The sequence below is a fragment of the Sus scrofa genome, chromosome 1 (assembly GCF_000003025.6).
Source record: "Sus scrofa isolate TJ Tabasco breed Duroc chromosome 1, Sscrofa11.1, whole genome shotgun sequence".
Taxonomy (NCBI): Eukaryota; Metazoa; Chordata; class Mammalia; order Artiodactyla; family Suidae; genus Sus; species Sus scrofa.
The window spans coordinates 33,658,214-33,673,999 of NC_010443.5; the positions used below are offsets into that span (position 1 = coordinate 33,658,214).

Here is a 15,786-nt window from a genome sequence, read left to right on the forward strand (position 1 = left end):
TTAGGAGTTCCTGTTGTGGCTCAGCGGTAACGAACTCGACTGGTACCCACAAGGATGGGGGTTCAATCTCTGGCCTTGCTCGGTGGATTAAGTAAGGATCCGCTGTTTCCGTGAGCTGTGGTTTAAGTCACAGATTCAGCTTGGATCCTGAGTTGTTGTGGCTGTGGCATAGCCCGGCAGCTGCAGCTCCCATTTGACCCCTGGCCTGGGAAATTCCACGTGCTGCAGGTGTGGCCCTACAAAGCGAAACAAATGAAAAACATCATTCATTCAGACAGACCTCTGCGTGATTGATCTAGACTCCTCTTCCTGATCTCTGAAGTCCTCCTGAAGCTTACTTGGAAAAGAGGAAGTAGGGCCTGAACATGCTTAGGGCGAGGGGTGCCAGCTGCGTTTCACTGTGTCCATTAACTCTTGGAGGGCTGCATTCTTCTGGTGTCACTGCCCCAATCCCTGGAAAAAGGACTTCCTCTGACTATCTAAGCTCTTATTACCTGCTTGGCAATTTCGTTTTAAATTATCTCTCATTTATTACTGGTGTGTTTTTTTAAATTTTTTGAAGAATCTACCTTATTCCATGCATGTCAATTTGTAATTGTATTTTTTTTTAATTTTTATTTTTTTTGTCTTTTGTCTTTTTTGTTGTTGTTGTTGCTATTTCTTGGGCTGCTCCCACGGCATATGGAGGTTCCCAGGCTAGGGGTTGAATCGGAGCTGTAGCCACCGGCCTACGCCAGAGCCACAGCAACGCGGGAGCTGAGCCGCGTCTGCAACCTACACCACAGCTCACGGCAACGCCAGATCGTTAACCCACTGAGCAAGGGCAGGGACCGAACCCACAACCTCATGGTTCCTAGTCGGATTCGTTAACCACTGCGCCACGACGGGAACTCCCCTGTAATTGTATTTTATAACAGTGTTGTTGAGACATCATTCCCCTACTATCCACTTCACCCGTTTGTAGTTGACAGTTCAGTGGTTTTTAGTGTAGTCACAGATGTGTGACCATCGCCACGATCCATGCCTATGAGCAGTCCTTCCTCCATTCCCTTACCTCTAGGCAACCTCTGTTCTACTTTCTGCTTCTGTGACTTGCCTCTTCTGAAGATTTCGTAGAAATGGAATCACACAGCATGTGGCCTTTGTTACTGGTTCCTTTCACCCCGCAGTATCAGGTTTTCAAGGCTCATCCATGTTGTAGCATGTATCTGTGCTTCATTTCATTGCCGAATAATATTCCATTGTGTGTAGAGCTCACATTTTGCTTATCTACTCATCAGTTAACGGATAACTTGCAGAGGTGTTGTCTTTTCCCTTCCAATAACCATGGTGGTTTTGAGGACAGAACACTGTTGATGCTGCTCATTTCCCCCCAAGGCTTAATATTGTGTCTTAAAGTGGTGGGGGATGATGATTGTTGAATGATTGCTTGTTGATGATAACCTTAGCCCCCCTCCCCTTTTTTTTCCTGTGATTGTTAGCATTCTAAGTATGTTTCTTGGGCTCTAAAGGTTAGTAATAGAGTTATTTACAGTACTATTTCTCTGGTTGTGAGTTGGAGATGACTAAATGGCCCATTTTCTATCTTTAGGCTCCAGATGGCACTGAATCACAATCAGTCAGAACAGATGAAAACAAATACCCAGGGAAAGATGGTGAGTTGGACCTGTTCTCTTGTATTTTCTCATTTATTAGTGTAACAAACAGATAAGGCTTTTGAAAACATTCATCTTCAATTCTAGCAAGCAAATTCTATTAAAAAAATGCATAGAAAGTACCCAAGTAAATAATTACATGAGACTGTGCATCTAGTAGGCCTTTGATTTTTTTTTTTTTTAAATACTTGTCCGTATCTGGTCTAACATCTCTGTACATAGACAGTTTCCTGAGTGTGTACCCTGTGCCAAGTCCTATGCAGAGACATTTCCCTAATTTAATATAGTCAAGAGCGCCATGCAGTCCCATTTTACAGATGAGAGAACTACCTGAGGTTTAGAGAGGTGAAGTCACCTTCTCAAGTTACCACAAATCATACAGCTAATAAGGGGCGGGGAGGGGGCGGGGGGAGGCAGTGAATTTGGAACATTCTCAAATTGTTAAGTTCTTAGTTCATAAATACATTTCAGAAAGTGTAGGAAAGCTTTTATAAAAAGTTAAGATTTGGGGGGGGGCAATTGATTAGAACTCTCCTTTCTATTCTTTTTTTCCGTATCTGTTATTTCAGAAGTGGATTTGAAATTCGAGGCATGGATGGGAATAGATACTAAGACATTACTAGTACTTATCACAAAAGAATTGATAACTATTTCGTGGATTTCGAAAAAGAAGAAATCTAAATTAAGGTCCTAGATTTAAAATTTAAAAACTTAATCCTGGAGTTCCTACCATGGCACAGTAGGTTAAGAATCTGACTCTAGCTGCTCAGGTCACTGTGGAGGTACGGGTTCAATCCCTGGCCAGATGCAGAGGGCTAAATGATCCAGTGCTGCTACAGCGGTAGTGTAGTTCACAGCTGTGGCTTGGATTCAGTCCCTGTCCCAGGAACTTCCATATGCCGTAGGTATAGCCATAAAATAAAATATTTAATCCTTAATGTGTTGTTACTTAAAACAAAGGTAGGCTGGGGCTGCCTGAATCCTGCTTGGGGACTTGGCCTTTTCTTTTGTTTATGTTCTTAAGACCTGGCACCAGCAGTGTTCATGGCATTATTAGTGTTGTATTTGGATTGGAAGTAGTAGAAGGAGGAGCGTTAGGTAGATTGTGGAGGCCTGGAAAGTGTTCCCAACCTTCCTATAAAAATCAGAGGTCAGTCGGGGAGTTCCCATCGTGGCTCAGTGGTTAACGAATCCGACTAGGAACCATGAGGTTGCGGGTTCGATCCCTGGCCTTGCTCAGTGGTTTAAGGATTCGGCGTTGGCGTGAGCTATGGTGTAGGTTGCAGACAAGGCTCGGATCCCGTGTTGCTGTGGCTCTGGTGTAGGCTGGTGGGTACAGCTCCTATTAGACCCCTAGCCTGGGCACCTCCATATGTCGCGGGAGCGGCCCAAGAAATGGCAAAAAGACAAAAAAATAAAAATAAAAAATAAAATAAATAAAAAAATCAGAGGTCAGTCCAAAATTACTATATATGGGACATTTTGCATCTCAGCACATCCGATATCTCTATTTTCCCTTCCATACTTTTCTCAGAACCTCTCCTGCACGCACGTCTTAAAATATATTCACATACACGTATATGTATGTATATAAGTGTGTGCATGTGTCTATAGAGCGACACAAGTGTGTCTATTTATAAAAGCACTTGCTTTTCACTATTTTGTGGAGGTTTTTTTTTAGTTGCATGTTTTCTATCAGAATGAAATGACTGGGTGTTTCTCCCAGTCTCTGTGCCAGCCCACGCTGAAGTGGCACGCAGACTGGAAGAGCCAGAGCTGGCTGGTTACAGAGCTGGGTCCTCAAGAGAGACAGATGCACCTTTTGTGCCAATGTCAGTGTGCCTTGGGCTTGGGGGAGAGCAACTGGCAGTTGCTGAATGAGGACGGAGGAGGAAAACATTGTCCTTTCTTAGTGCTTTCCTCCTGTGCCAGAGATGGTGATGTGGGCTATACAAACACAAGTTCTGGAAGACAAGTTCATCATAGGCATCTTTTTCCAACCTAGCTTGCGGCAGCGGAGTGGAATGTGACACACTCGCTGCCTGATTTACATCTGCTTTGGCTGGAATGCTGTGAAATGGGCAGAGAGCCCCCAGTCAGAATAATAAAGAGTCTGCATAGCACCATCCAAGTCCCTGAGTATTTACTGCTGCACCTGTTCTGGGCAATGCCACGTACTTTCGCTAGCCAGTGAATTACCCAGTGTTAGGCAAACATGGAAAGATTCTGAATGAAATGCACGGAAAATATTGTGTGGAGCTCTTTCTGCTTGCAATCTGAAGGTGTGAGCGATGTGGTCTATTTTAAATATTTTTTTCCTGTACTGGGGCTTTTATGTACATTCCAAGTTACTAATCCTAAATGAAAAATAATAAAATTTTAATATTGTGAGGACTGTTGCCTTTCAAATTAATTTACTGCTGGCTTCATCAAATTAGACAACTCTATGTATATGAAAGGCCAGTGTTTAATACATACATTTAGAAATATTAGTAATGGCGAAATAACTTTTAAAACTTTTGTATTGTAGGTATTTTCTTTTTTGAGCTCCATGGAGAAAGGAAAATTATCTTTTAAAATAAAGATACGGTTTATTTTGGACAATGGAAAAACTTTAAGGAGTTACGCAAAATATTTTTAACTCAGTGCTCTCACCCACTTCAAAAACCAGGAGGAAAATAAATTAAAATATATTACTACACTTTAGGATTTAAGAGCCGAAAGATTTATCTGTTAATGTTTCTCTTTGAGAGTAGTAATTGATGCATAGCTACTTCTGTTCGCCAATTAACCGTCTATTTCTTTTAGCAGTGCCCCTCTGTCACTCCTGAAACTGTTTTTCCTACTGTCTGCCTTAACTTGAGTTATCAATTGATCCCTCAGCCTTTTCTGTACTATGTTTTCATTTTTACCGTGTTTTAGAGGAAATTCATATGCTTTAAATGTATTCTAACTTAATTGGAATTTTTCTCCTCAGTTTTGAATTCGGCACAGAACATTGGTTTCCTGTGGTGTAACCGTGACACGGGGTGTTAAGGAGAAAAGGGGGTGGTTTTAACATTCTTGTCTATCAACACTCTGCTTCTGGAAAGGTAGCTTCTAATTTAAGAAAATGGCTAATCATTTTTTTCCTCTTAGAATGGTTTCCTGGGAAACCAACATACATATTCACAGTAAAACGTAAAATATTGTAAACCAGTGGGAAAATAAAACTGAAATTGTGCTTTGACATTTAATGTTTTAAAAACGAATTGGAGCAAGGTCTAGTTATGCCGATTTTTTAAAAAGTTATCACAGGCTGTTGGAGAAGCATGGAGTGGCCTAGATGGCAGCAGATAAATACAGTCAAAGGTTTTACGTTTATTCTTACTTCTGGAATTGACATAGGTCACTTTTTACTTACTTTCTTACCTGTGAGATGTGATGGGGCCCGCGATGTAATTTGCAAGGCCCAGTGCAAACCGAAAATGTAGGGCTTCTTGTTCCAATTTCACGATGGCCACAGCAGAGCAGTAAACCCAGCATGGGGGCCCGCTAAGCACTACATTGGTCCTCTGCCCACGAAGCCCACCCTGTTTCCTGAATTGGGGTCAAAAAGACTAGATTTAGGTTTATTCTTATTTTCACTTGAGTCAAACAATTTTATTTTGTTTTTGAGTTAACTGACTATAAATATATAAAATATATAGAAGATTAAATGTAGTTTCTGACGGCATCAGACTTTTAATAATAAGTACATGACATATTTATTAAATTTTAAAATTAACTTTACTTTCCATCCTCTTGTTCTGTTAGTATATCAGCATTTGAATGCAGTATGTAATTCTATGTAATCCAGAGCTACTCACCATGAATTAAAGGTCTGCAATGAGAAAATAATAGCAATCTTATCATTGATTCCAGGTTTTTTTTTTCTAATGTAAGTTGTATTAAAACCAAAAACTTGTCAAAGAATCTAATTTATAAGTATTTCCTTCCAAGCTTAAAGCTGATATTTTCAAATGTTAATTTTTTTTCCTGAAGGATTAAGAACAAACCAACCAAAAAAAAAAAAAAAGTTAAATTTATGAACTGTTGATGTAAGTATCTGGAACTTATTTGACTTAGATTTATAGTTTTAGGCGCTGTTATAATTTTTTTAATAATCTGGTGCCAAACCTATTGGTTTCCTGTGCCAGGTACCTCTAGACTTGACTCCCAAGGTAGACATTTTTTGGTGCTAACTTTGGTTTTGGAATTTTTGCTATGATAGGTAGATAACATTCCAGAAAGAACATGCAGGGAGTGGCAGAAGTCTTTCTCAGGAATCTGTTCCACTGTGAGGAAATTAAATGGTATATCATAGTTCTAAGAGAGAGTAAAATTAACCTCCTTCTCTTCTCTTTTTTTGCTTTTATTTTTATTTTTATTTTTGCTTTTAATCTCCTGGTATAAAATCAACAATTAAGTCTACTAGATTTTTGTGTAGTTTTTCATTCAGAGTTTGAGATCATCTAGCAATGTTTTGGAACTGGACATAGTCTAAAAATTGTGACCTCAGAGAAAGATCCCATAATTCAAGACTGACTTTCTCGTCACCACCCTCCCTCCTCTACCTCCCTTGCACCATTGGTAGGATTCCTTCACTATCCTTTTTACCATTAAAATAACTTAATTATTGCCTATAGTAAATCATACTTTTCCTAAAGGTTTACCTAGTTGATGCATTAGAAGTTTAAAAAAAAAAAAAAAAAAAAGAAGAAGAAAAAGAAATAACCAAAGCACATGTATTGAGCCTTGAGTCTTTTGTGTTTTTCCCAGGCCAGGCATCTAACCTAATTGTTGGTGAAAAGGAACTGATCCCCGTGGGGCCTGAGGAGGCTCCTGCTTCTGAAACAGACATCAATCTGGAGGTGTCCTTTGCAGAGCAAGCTGTCAATCAGAAAGAAAACTCCAAGGAGAAGACCCAGAGGGGCAAAGGCGATGATGCCCCGTTACCTGTACGTAGTGCACTACTCAGATGTCATGAAACATCAGAGTAGATTTTTTCATCAGCTTTTAGTTTGAAAATCTCAGACCCTTGGAAAAGTTGAAAGAAGAGAATCGCAAAACTTCATGTAGATCCATTCAACAGTCAACACTGCACAACCTTTACTTTCTGTCTTTCTGCATCTGTCTGTGGGTAGGTTGTGCTATGGATGAACACTCACTTTTTTTTTTTTTAAAGCTTAAATAAGGACATCTAAAACAAAGCAGTTATAATACTTAAGAAATTGAACGTGAAAACAATAATGATACTTCAGTGTGTGATCATATTAACATTTTCCCGGTTGTCACAATATCGTCTTTTATAGCTTCTCTCTCACTCCCACTTGGGAGTCAAACAAAGGTCATGTGTTACAATTGATGTCCTGTCTTTTTGGCTTTGTGAATCTAGATCAGGTCCCCTTGTTTTGATTTAATTTTTTTTTTTTTGAAGAGTCCAAATCATATTTCTGATTTTGTCTGTTCTTGATGACTGGATTCAAGGTAAACACTTTTGGTCAGACTACTGCCTAGATGATGTTTATGCCCCATTGCATCATCAAAAGAGAGGCTTGACGTCAGACGGCTCCTTTATAGGGGATGAAAGTATGCCTGCTTGGTTAAGGAGAGAGTCACCAGATTTCCTGCTGTAAAGATACCTTTTCCTGTGTACACTGAATAGTAATTGCGACCCTCGAGACTGTGTGAATATCCTATTTGTCAGCAGTAAACTCTTGCCCAGTGGTTTCACCGTGCAGTTTTATTCCTTGTCTGAAACAATGATTAAACCTAGTGTTTGAGAAATGGTAATTTTCTCATTCTGTTTTTCTTTCCATATTGATTGGCTGGCAGTCTTCTATGATAATTGCTTTGCTCTCTTTTTCTGTTTTTGAATAGCGCTGTGGACTGATGGCTTCCTTTTTTCTTTGGGTGTTTTATAGATCATTGTCATTTTTCTTTGACGTTTAAATTTACTCTCATTTGATGAAAGGGAGCCCTTCAAGCTGGTTCCTATGCCATTTTAACATATTCTTATTCTTTTACTTATTTGCTTTCTGGTACAAGATGTTCCAGGTGCACCGTGTACTTTTCTCCCCTCAGACCAGGAAGAATCCATTTCTTCAAGAAGCTCGTATTTTTTTCAGTAGCGGATTGTATTTGCAAACTGACCTCTCTGTCCTGAGTATTCTCATTGCTACTGAAAGTCTTATATTTTTAAAAAATCCACTTATTTATTTGATAGGATTTCACACATGCCAAAGCTAAAAAGCATAGCATAATGAACCCTCTAATACTCATCACCTAGCCCCAACACTCATTAACCCATGCTCACCTTGATATGAGATCTCAGTTCCCTGACCAGGGCCTCGAACTCACGTCGCAGTGGTGAAGGTGCCCAGTTCTAACCACTAGACCACCAGGGGAACTCCTCCTACCTTCTTGATTTTATTCATGTTGTGCCCCACACTTAAATGACCTTCCCATTTCTACCCCTCTGTTCTTGTTTACCAAGGAAGCCTGAATCTATTCTTTGGGGTCTAGATCAGTATCTAGTGTTACCATGAGATCTTTTCCTGTTGGTGAACTTAACGTTAACTAAATTTATGAAATCATTCTTTAAACTATTAAGATGCCATGCTTTTGATAATTATTGTCACTGTGTTTATTTATGCACATATGCATCTGCTCGTCTATACAACCATTTATCTGTGTTCTTCTAGAAGGCATGGACATACTGTAAGCTTTCTACATGTCATCGGCCTGGCTGGTGAAGTAAACATTTCTCTTCATTACTCTGAGGGGGGAGTCTAAGCAGATAAAACCATAAATTCCATTTCTCCTCCATACTCTCTTGCTTCTGTAAATAAGCACTAGGCTTTATGTAATACATTGTTCTGTGTTGACCTCATTTTATGTTCATTTCCTTTTTCTTATGGCATTGAGGTGTCTTTGTTAATTTTCTATGATCTCGCACAGTAGATTCAAATTTCTCCTTTTACATTTGGAGATCACATAACCTTTAATGTGTATTAGTTTGAAAATTTAGCTACTACTTACTGTATTTTGTGTACCCAAGATGTCTTAGAAAGTATGAGCCTAGGTAACCGTGATTCCTCTTTTCATACAAAGAAACAGTTGGAGAGATTACATGGCATGCTAGGGCTTGGCTTCAGTGACTAAGCTTTTGAAGCCAGAATTTTTTCTGGAAGATGCATGTTGACGCTACTTGATGTGCCCTGAAGGTATATGTGCATCTAATTCAGGTGCAAGTTTACGTGTCCTTGTATTGGCGCTACTGACGACTTCTTCAGGATAACTTGGGATATTATATAGAGAAGATTCTAGTTTGTTGAGTCCATCATATGCAATAGAAATTTAATAGCATTCCTTTGCCTTGTCTTGGGAGACTAAGACCATGAAAGGTTTTATTTAGGAATTCTTCTGTAGCTTGAGATGATAACTATGGTAAAGCCTGTATTCTAGGAGCATGCCTTCATTTTTCTTCTTAGGTCTTTGTTCAGTGCCTTTTGGATTCTTACTGAGTTATGTTTAATTCAAGTAAATTCATGTTTTATAGCAACGTAGCTTGTCTGTAACAATGCTGTGTGTACGCATACTCCAGAAATTTACATGGAGGCCCATGTCGAGACTTTCCTAGAGAATGGAACATCAGAAGGACAATAAAAGAAATGTAGTTCAGGATAGAGTGAGGAGACTGAAAACCCGAGGCAGACACCCTTTTCTGTACAATACAAAAGTAAGTGTGTAGGATCATGATCCTGAATTGCCCTGGAAAAGTTAAATGATGGTTATTGCTCTCTCTTTTAAAAAATCAAGAAAATTTCAGAACTGTACATGTGGAAGTTTTCCTCAAATCTCACTTATCTAGAAAAGTATTCGTTCTCTAGAATGACAATGAATGAAACACAGTCATAAAATCATGTTTTACACATGGGAAAATCTTAGATAGGAAATGAATTTCCTAGCAGATGATTAAGAAGTCATCTGTGGAAATTGACCAGGGAAGAGTAGGTCTCCTGCTCTCTAAGCTGAAGCTAGAGTGACTTGATCAGTGAAAAAGTCAAGTCCATCATTACCGATTAAAGTATCTAAAGGGCCCCTCATATTTCAAGGTCTACACAAGAGGGTACAGCTCGGGAGAGCTACCTGATTAATTTATGGTAACACTTAGGAACCAGAGACCTGATATTTTTTAAAAAAATTTATTTCAGTCCTTTTCCTAAGCACATTTACCGAAAAGGTAAAGAGCTTTTCTCTTGCTAAAATTGCACTGCCATCTCTTAGCCAACGGATGGAACCATCCAGTCTATTAACTAAACAAAAACGACATGAAGCTTCATAAATATTTAAAGCCGCTGCTATGAATTAAACATTGGGATAAAGAACTAACTCCTTTCATTAGGCACAATGTTAAATAAATAAATAAAGCTCATGACATATTGCTGGGTAAATCAAATGTTTGAACTAATAATATTTTAGGTTTCTTTAAACATTTACTTCAGGTAATGCCTTAAATAATTATATTACGTGGATTTGGCTTATTAGACCAAAGGCAACTGATTTTAATGAAACCTTTAGGATTTTTTTTTTTTTTTAAATAAGTGGTTGGTAAATAGGATTGGTTCAGCCCTTCAGAAAACAAAGCAATTAGCAGAATTCTGGGGCAGAGCATGAAGAAAATATGAAGAGTTTTATGTGATTTTAAAAGTGAAGCTCACTGCAAACCAAAGGAGGTTGGAGGAGCATCAGCCAGGGGTCTAGCACCTCACTGAGCTTGATTCTGGGTGTGGTATGTGTTTTCATTTACTGTGACAGGGCACCTGCAGTGTGTCAGGGCTGTGCTACAGTAGGATACAGAGGTGATGAACACACTTCCTACGGAGTTTCCGTTGTGACTTAGCAGGTTACGAACCTTGCTAATATCCATGAAGACATGGGTTTGATCCCTGGTCCTGCTCAGTGCGTTAAGGATCTGGCGTTGCCGTGAGCTGCGGTGTAGGTTGCAGACACAGCTCGGATCCGGCATGGCTGTGGCTGTGTCTATGGTGTAGCCTGGTAGCTGTAGCTCCGATTCAGCCGCTAGCCTGGGAACTTCCATAGGCCACCGATACGGCCCTAAAAAAAAAAACAAAAAAGCTCGGTTCCTGTCCTTGAGGGGTTCACAGCCTCACATCAATACTGATCAACCTAGATTCCTCCCTGCCCGCTTCAGGGGACAAGGAACATGGAGCAGAACAGAATGGTTACTGAATTGAGGACTTAGAAGATCTGAATTTGAATTCTCATGTCATTGTCCACGTGGGCATATTTTGTCTCCTAATGAGCCTCAGTCTCCCCACCTAGAATATGCTGTAATAGTTATCCTGTTGGGATTTTTGCAAAATAGAATGAGAGACATTTATCAAAGATGATATTACCATTTTTGTCTTACCCTTGCAGTAATATTTAAGAGAAAAGGAAAACCACGGTGTATGGTTCCACATTGTCAACCCTTAATGCACTGTACCGTTAACACTGGAAATTATGCTGGAAATTCACATGAGCTGCGTAACAATACTGTCTATTGCTGTTCTTTTAATGTTCTCATAGGGAAAAATGTGTTACAGAAAGTTAAGAAAGATCTCATTTCTCCTATAGGAGACTCTCTTGAGACTATAGCAAGTTCTATAGAAGAAGATTCTGTGGAACTGTAGAAGATCCTCTCTTGGAATTGAGTTTGCTTGAAAGGAATTTGCTGCTCAGTTGCCAAAAGTTGAAGGTTTTAGATAATGTTCTAGGACAGTGATTTGCAAACATTTTGGTCTTATAACCCCTTAAGGCACTGAAAAATCATTGAGGACCTCAAAAAAAAGCTTTCCTATTAACAGTCAGAAGGATGTTGGTGTCGAAGGAAATAACTACCACAGCTTCTAGTTCGTTGATGGAACCTCAGATGCATGACTTTCTGGCCAAGAATCTGTGATTTCATATTGTTGGAGCATTCGCTGTTCCCTGGGGATTGCAGCTCTCTGTGTTTGCTCTGACTGAACCCATAAGGAAGGCATACACAGCTTTCTGCAGAAGCCATGATTCCCTGGAAGATTTTGAGATGATGGAGAAGGCTGATACAAAGTGATTTGGGGGAGTTCCCGTCGTGGCTCAGTGGTTAACGAATCCGACTAGGAACCATGAGGTTGCGGGTTTGATCCCTGACCTTGCTCAGTGGGTTAAGGATCTGGCGTTGCCGTGAGCTGTGATGTAGGTCCCAGACGAGGCTCGGATTCCATGATGCTGTGGCTCTGGTGCAGGCCAGCAGCTACAGCTCTGATTCGACCCCTAGCCTGGGAACCTTCATGTGCTGTGGGTGCAGCCCAAGAAATGGCAAAAAGACAAACAAACAAAAAAAGACAACGTGATTTTGGAATGTAAAGAATTTCTTTGGATTGAGTTCTATGAAAGTTTGTCACTGACCTGTGTTCTTGAGCTATGACACGTGAATAAGTCGACCAAGGAATAGTTTCTCTTGATAAATAATTAAAATACTGTGGGTATGTGTGTGCACGCGCACATGTAGGGGGCTCTTCTTTGTGTTAGTTATATCTATAGACGTTTACCATGTTAGAATGGAGAAATTTAAAGCTATTTCTTAATCCTTTTAAAATAATACTGTTTGGATGAACATAAATAACATTTTAATGAAAATTAGCCCTGTTCTCTAAAATTGTTTAGAAGGGGAGTTCCTGTCGTGGCGCAGTGGTTAACGAATCTGACTAGGAACCATGAGGTTGCGGGTTCGGTCCCTGCCCTTGCTCAGTGGGTTAATGATCCAGCATTGCCATGAGTTGTGGTGTAGGTTGCAGACGCGGCTCGGATCCTGCGTTGCTGTGGCTCTGGCGTAGGCTGGTGGCTACAGCTCCGATTTGACCCCTAGCCTGGAACCTCCATATGCCATGGGAGCGGCCCAAGAAATAGCTAAAAAGACAAAAAATAAAACAAAAACAAACAAACAAAAGAATTGTTTAGAAGCATGCCATGGTTTTACATTTTCGCAGCTCTAATGTCTGACTTCAATCGATGTTAGTTGGAGTCTCATATCTACTTCTGCATTCCGTCTGTTGGCAGTGCCACACATCTAGTGAAACTCTGGAAACTCCACTGTACATCATAAGAAAATGAGAGTGAAAAAGGCAAATAATGTCTTAGTATTAATTGAAAAGAGGATTGGGTACCTCTCTGTTTCCCTGGACCACACTTTGAGGACTGCTATTTTAAGACATGTCTTTTGTAATAGTTTTTAGATGGAGTTCCTGTCGTGGCTCAGTGGTTAATGAATCCAACTAGGAATGATGAGGTTGCAGGTTTGATCCCTGGCCTTGCTCAGTGGGTTGATGATCCGGCGTTGCCGTGAGCTGTGGTGTAGGTTGCAGACGTGGCTCGGATCCCACGTTGCTGTGGCTCTGGTGTAGGCTGGCAGCTACAGCTCCAATTCGACCCCTAGCCTGGGAACCTCCATATGGTGCGGCCCTAGAAAAGGCAAAAAAAAAAAAAGTTTTTAGACCATGAAGTGTTAATGATTCGGTGCAAAGGTGAGCAAAATAAAAGGAATAAAAGGGAATCAGTTGAAAATTTTTGGCCATTAAAGTGAAAATCAAGGGCAAACTCAAAGGATATGTCCTTGATCATAAAATTTGTATCAAACTGTTGGAGAATGATACTTGTTTTTGTAATTGGTAACTACAGTGGAACTGTCTGTCATTTGTAGTAAAAACAGTAGAGAAATCCATGTTCTTATTTTGTTTTTTTTTCCCTTATTTTAATATATTTAATATTGAAAGAGGTCAAATAGGTAGAAGGTAGTTTATTGAGAAAGGCACAAAACAACAAAAAAGGCAAACCATTGTTTGCCTATGATAATATTATATCTAAGCTTGTTTGTTTATTCAGTGGTGAAAGTAATGATAGTAATAGCACATAAAGTGCTTAGGAAGTGCCACACATTTAAACCTCACAATAGGAGTTCCTGCTGTGGCGTGAAGGGATCAGCAGTGTCTTGGGAGCCCTGGGGTACAGATTTGATCCCATGCCCAAACCCACCACTGCCACAACTGCAGCTTCGGTCGCAACTGCGGCTTGGATCTGATCCCTGGCCTGGGACTATATGACGTGTGGGCCAAAAATAAATAAATAAACTTCACAACAGCCCTCTGCATTAGGTGGCCTTCTCCTTCCCTCTCCCATCCCTTTAACTCTCCCTCGTCTCCCCCTCTCCCCTTTTATAGAAAGAATGGTTCAAGAATTGCCAGAAGTCACACACGGCTAGTGAGACATCGTGCTCTTAGTCTCCCCTCCGCTTGTCCCCTCTCCCCAGTGCTGTACATTCCTCTGGACCTGCCTTATTTGGATTTTTATGGCAATATTATTATATCGATAATAAAACACATTATTATAATAGAAGTATTATATTGATATTAAATATCAACATAAATTTATCAATATATAAAATTATAAAATATTTTATAATAAAATATATTGATAATAAAATGTCATGTATTATCAGATACATATTATATACTATTTTATATATATAATGCACATATGTATGTGACAATTAATAGTAATACAGATAAAGGGTACCTGACCCATTCTGAGCTCTCAGTAGGGGTTACTTCTCTCTTCCCATCTCCTCCCCTCTTCCTCCTCCTCCTCGTCCTGAAGGTTTGTGTTGACTTTGAATCTTTCTTGGCTCTTAAAGGCCAGCTAACTTGAGGCTTTTTTCCACTTCAGTTTTACTGTCTCTTTTGTCCACTTGGCCCTGGTGTTCCTACTCCTCATACATGGTCTGGCTCCATCGCCTGTCGCACTTCACGTATTGATTTCCTGCAGGGTTGAAATCATCATTAGGGCAGGATTGCTCTTCATCCCGACTGGAGAAATGCTTTCATAGCTTCCCCTGAGACCACTCTGAGTATAACTTCTTGCAATTTTGTCTTCTTTCATTTAAAAAAAGGCATCAGGTACTGTAAGCCTTTAATACATTCATGCTATTTATTTTAGAGTTTCAGGTTGCCAAAAGACAAGACAGGCACCACCAGGATTGGTGACCTGGCACCCCAGGACATGAAGAAAGTTTGCCATTTGGCCCTAATTGAGCTGACTGCCCTCTATGATGTGTTGGGTGTTGAGCTGAAACAACAGAAAGCTGTGAAAATCAAAACAAAAGGTAATTTTGAAATGAAAAACAGTGGAATTTACTCCTAAAGTAGTAAGAATGAGCTTGGCTTCTTAGAGGTATTTTTATGTGTCTGTGTGTTGGGGGGCGCCGGGGGGTGAGAAACACCACTGAAATAAACCAACACTCACGTACATCTAAATTGCAGATTCTAGAACATTCCCTTCCAAATTTTTGCAACTTAATAAGTATGTACTGTCTCCTAGATTATAGAAAATAAAGCATAATCAAATATTTAATTACCATAGAAGGAATTTTTCTTTTTTTAATAGGGCTGCACTGGCAGGATATAGGCATTTCTAGGCCAGGGGTCGAATTGGAGGAACTACAGAAACGCCAGATCCGAGCCTTGTCTGCGACCTACACTGCAGCTCATGACAAGGTCCTTTCCTTAACTCACTGAGCCACAACAGGAACTCCCTACCAGGGAAAGAAATTCTTTTATTTTATTTTTTTAATTTAATTTAATTTATTTTATTTATTTTTTTGTCTTTTTGCCATTTCTTGGGCCGCTCTCTCGGCATATGGAGGTTCCCAGGCTAGGCATCAAATCAGAGCCATAGCGACCGGCCTACACCAGAGCCACAGCAACTCGGGGTCCGAGCCGCGTCTGTGACCTACACCACAGCTCACGGCAACGCTGGATCCTTAACCCACCAAGCAAGGCCAGGGATCGAACCCACAACCTCATGGTTCCTAGTTGGATTCGTTAACCACTGAGCCACGACGGGAACTCCATGGAAAGAAATTCTGAATCAAGTATTCTTAACTCAAATGCCCTCTCCTTTGAAAACTATATTTAAAAGCAATATTTGGTCCATATACTTATTTATTTCCAAAATTGGATCTTGAAAAATGACTTTAAGATGGTTGATCCTAATCATTACTTTAGCTTAT

General features: G+C 40.0%; 1 protein-coding gene across 6 annotated transcripts in view; it reads left to right on the plus strand.

The window, feature by feature from the left end:
* Positions 1-15,786, plus strand: part of ARHGAP18 (Rho GTPase activating protein 18) — a 190,247-nt gene that overhangs the window by 130,480 nt on the left and 43,981 nt on the right. For all 6 annotated transcript variants that reach the window (XM_021088430.1, XM_021088428.1, XM_021088426.1 and 3 more), the window contains exons 4-6: positions 1,592-1,655; positions 6,456-6,634; positions 14,715-14,880. In XM_021088430.1, the coding sequence (XP_020944089.1) occupies positions 1,592-1,655; positions 6,456-6,634; positions 14,715-14,880 (409 nt within the window). The remainder of the gene's footprint in view (positions 1-1,591; positions 1,656-6,455; positions 6,635-14,714; positions 14,881-15,786) is intronic.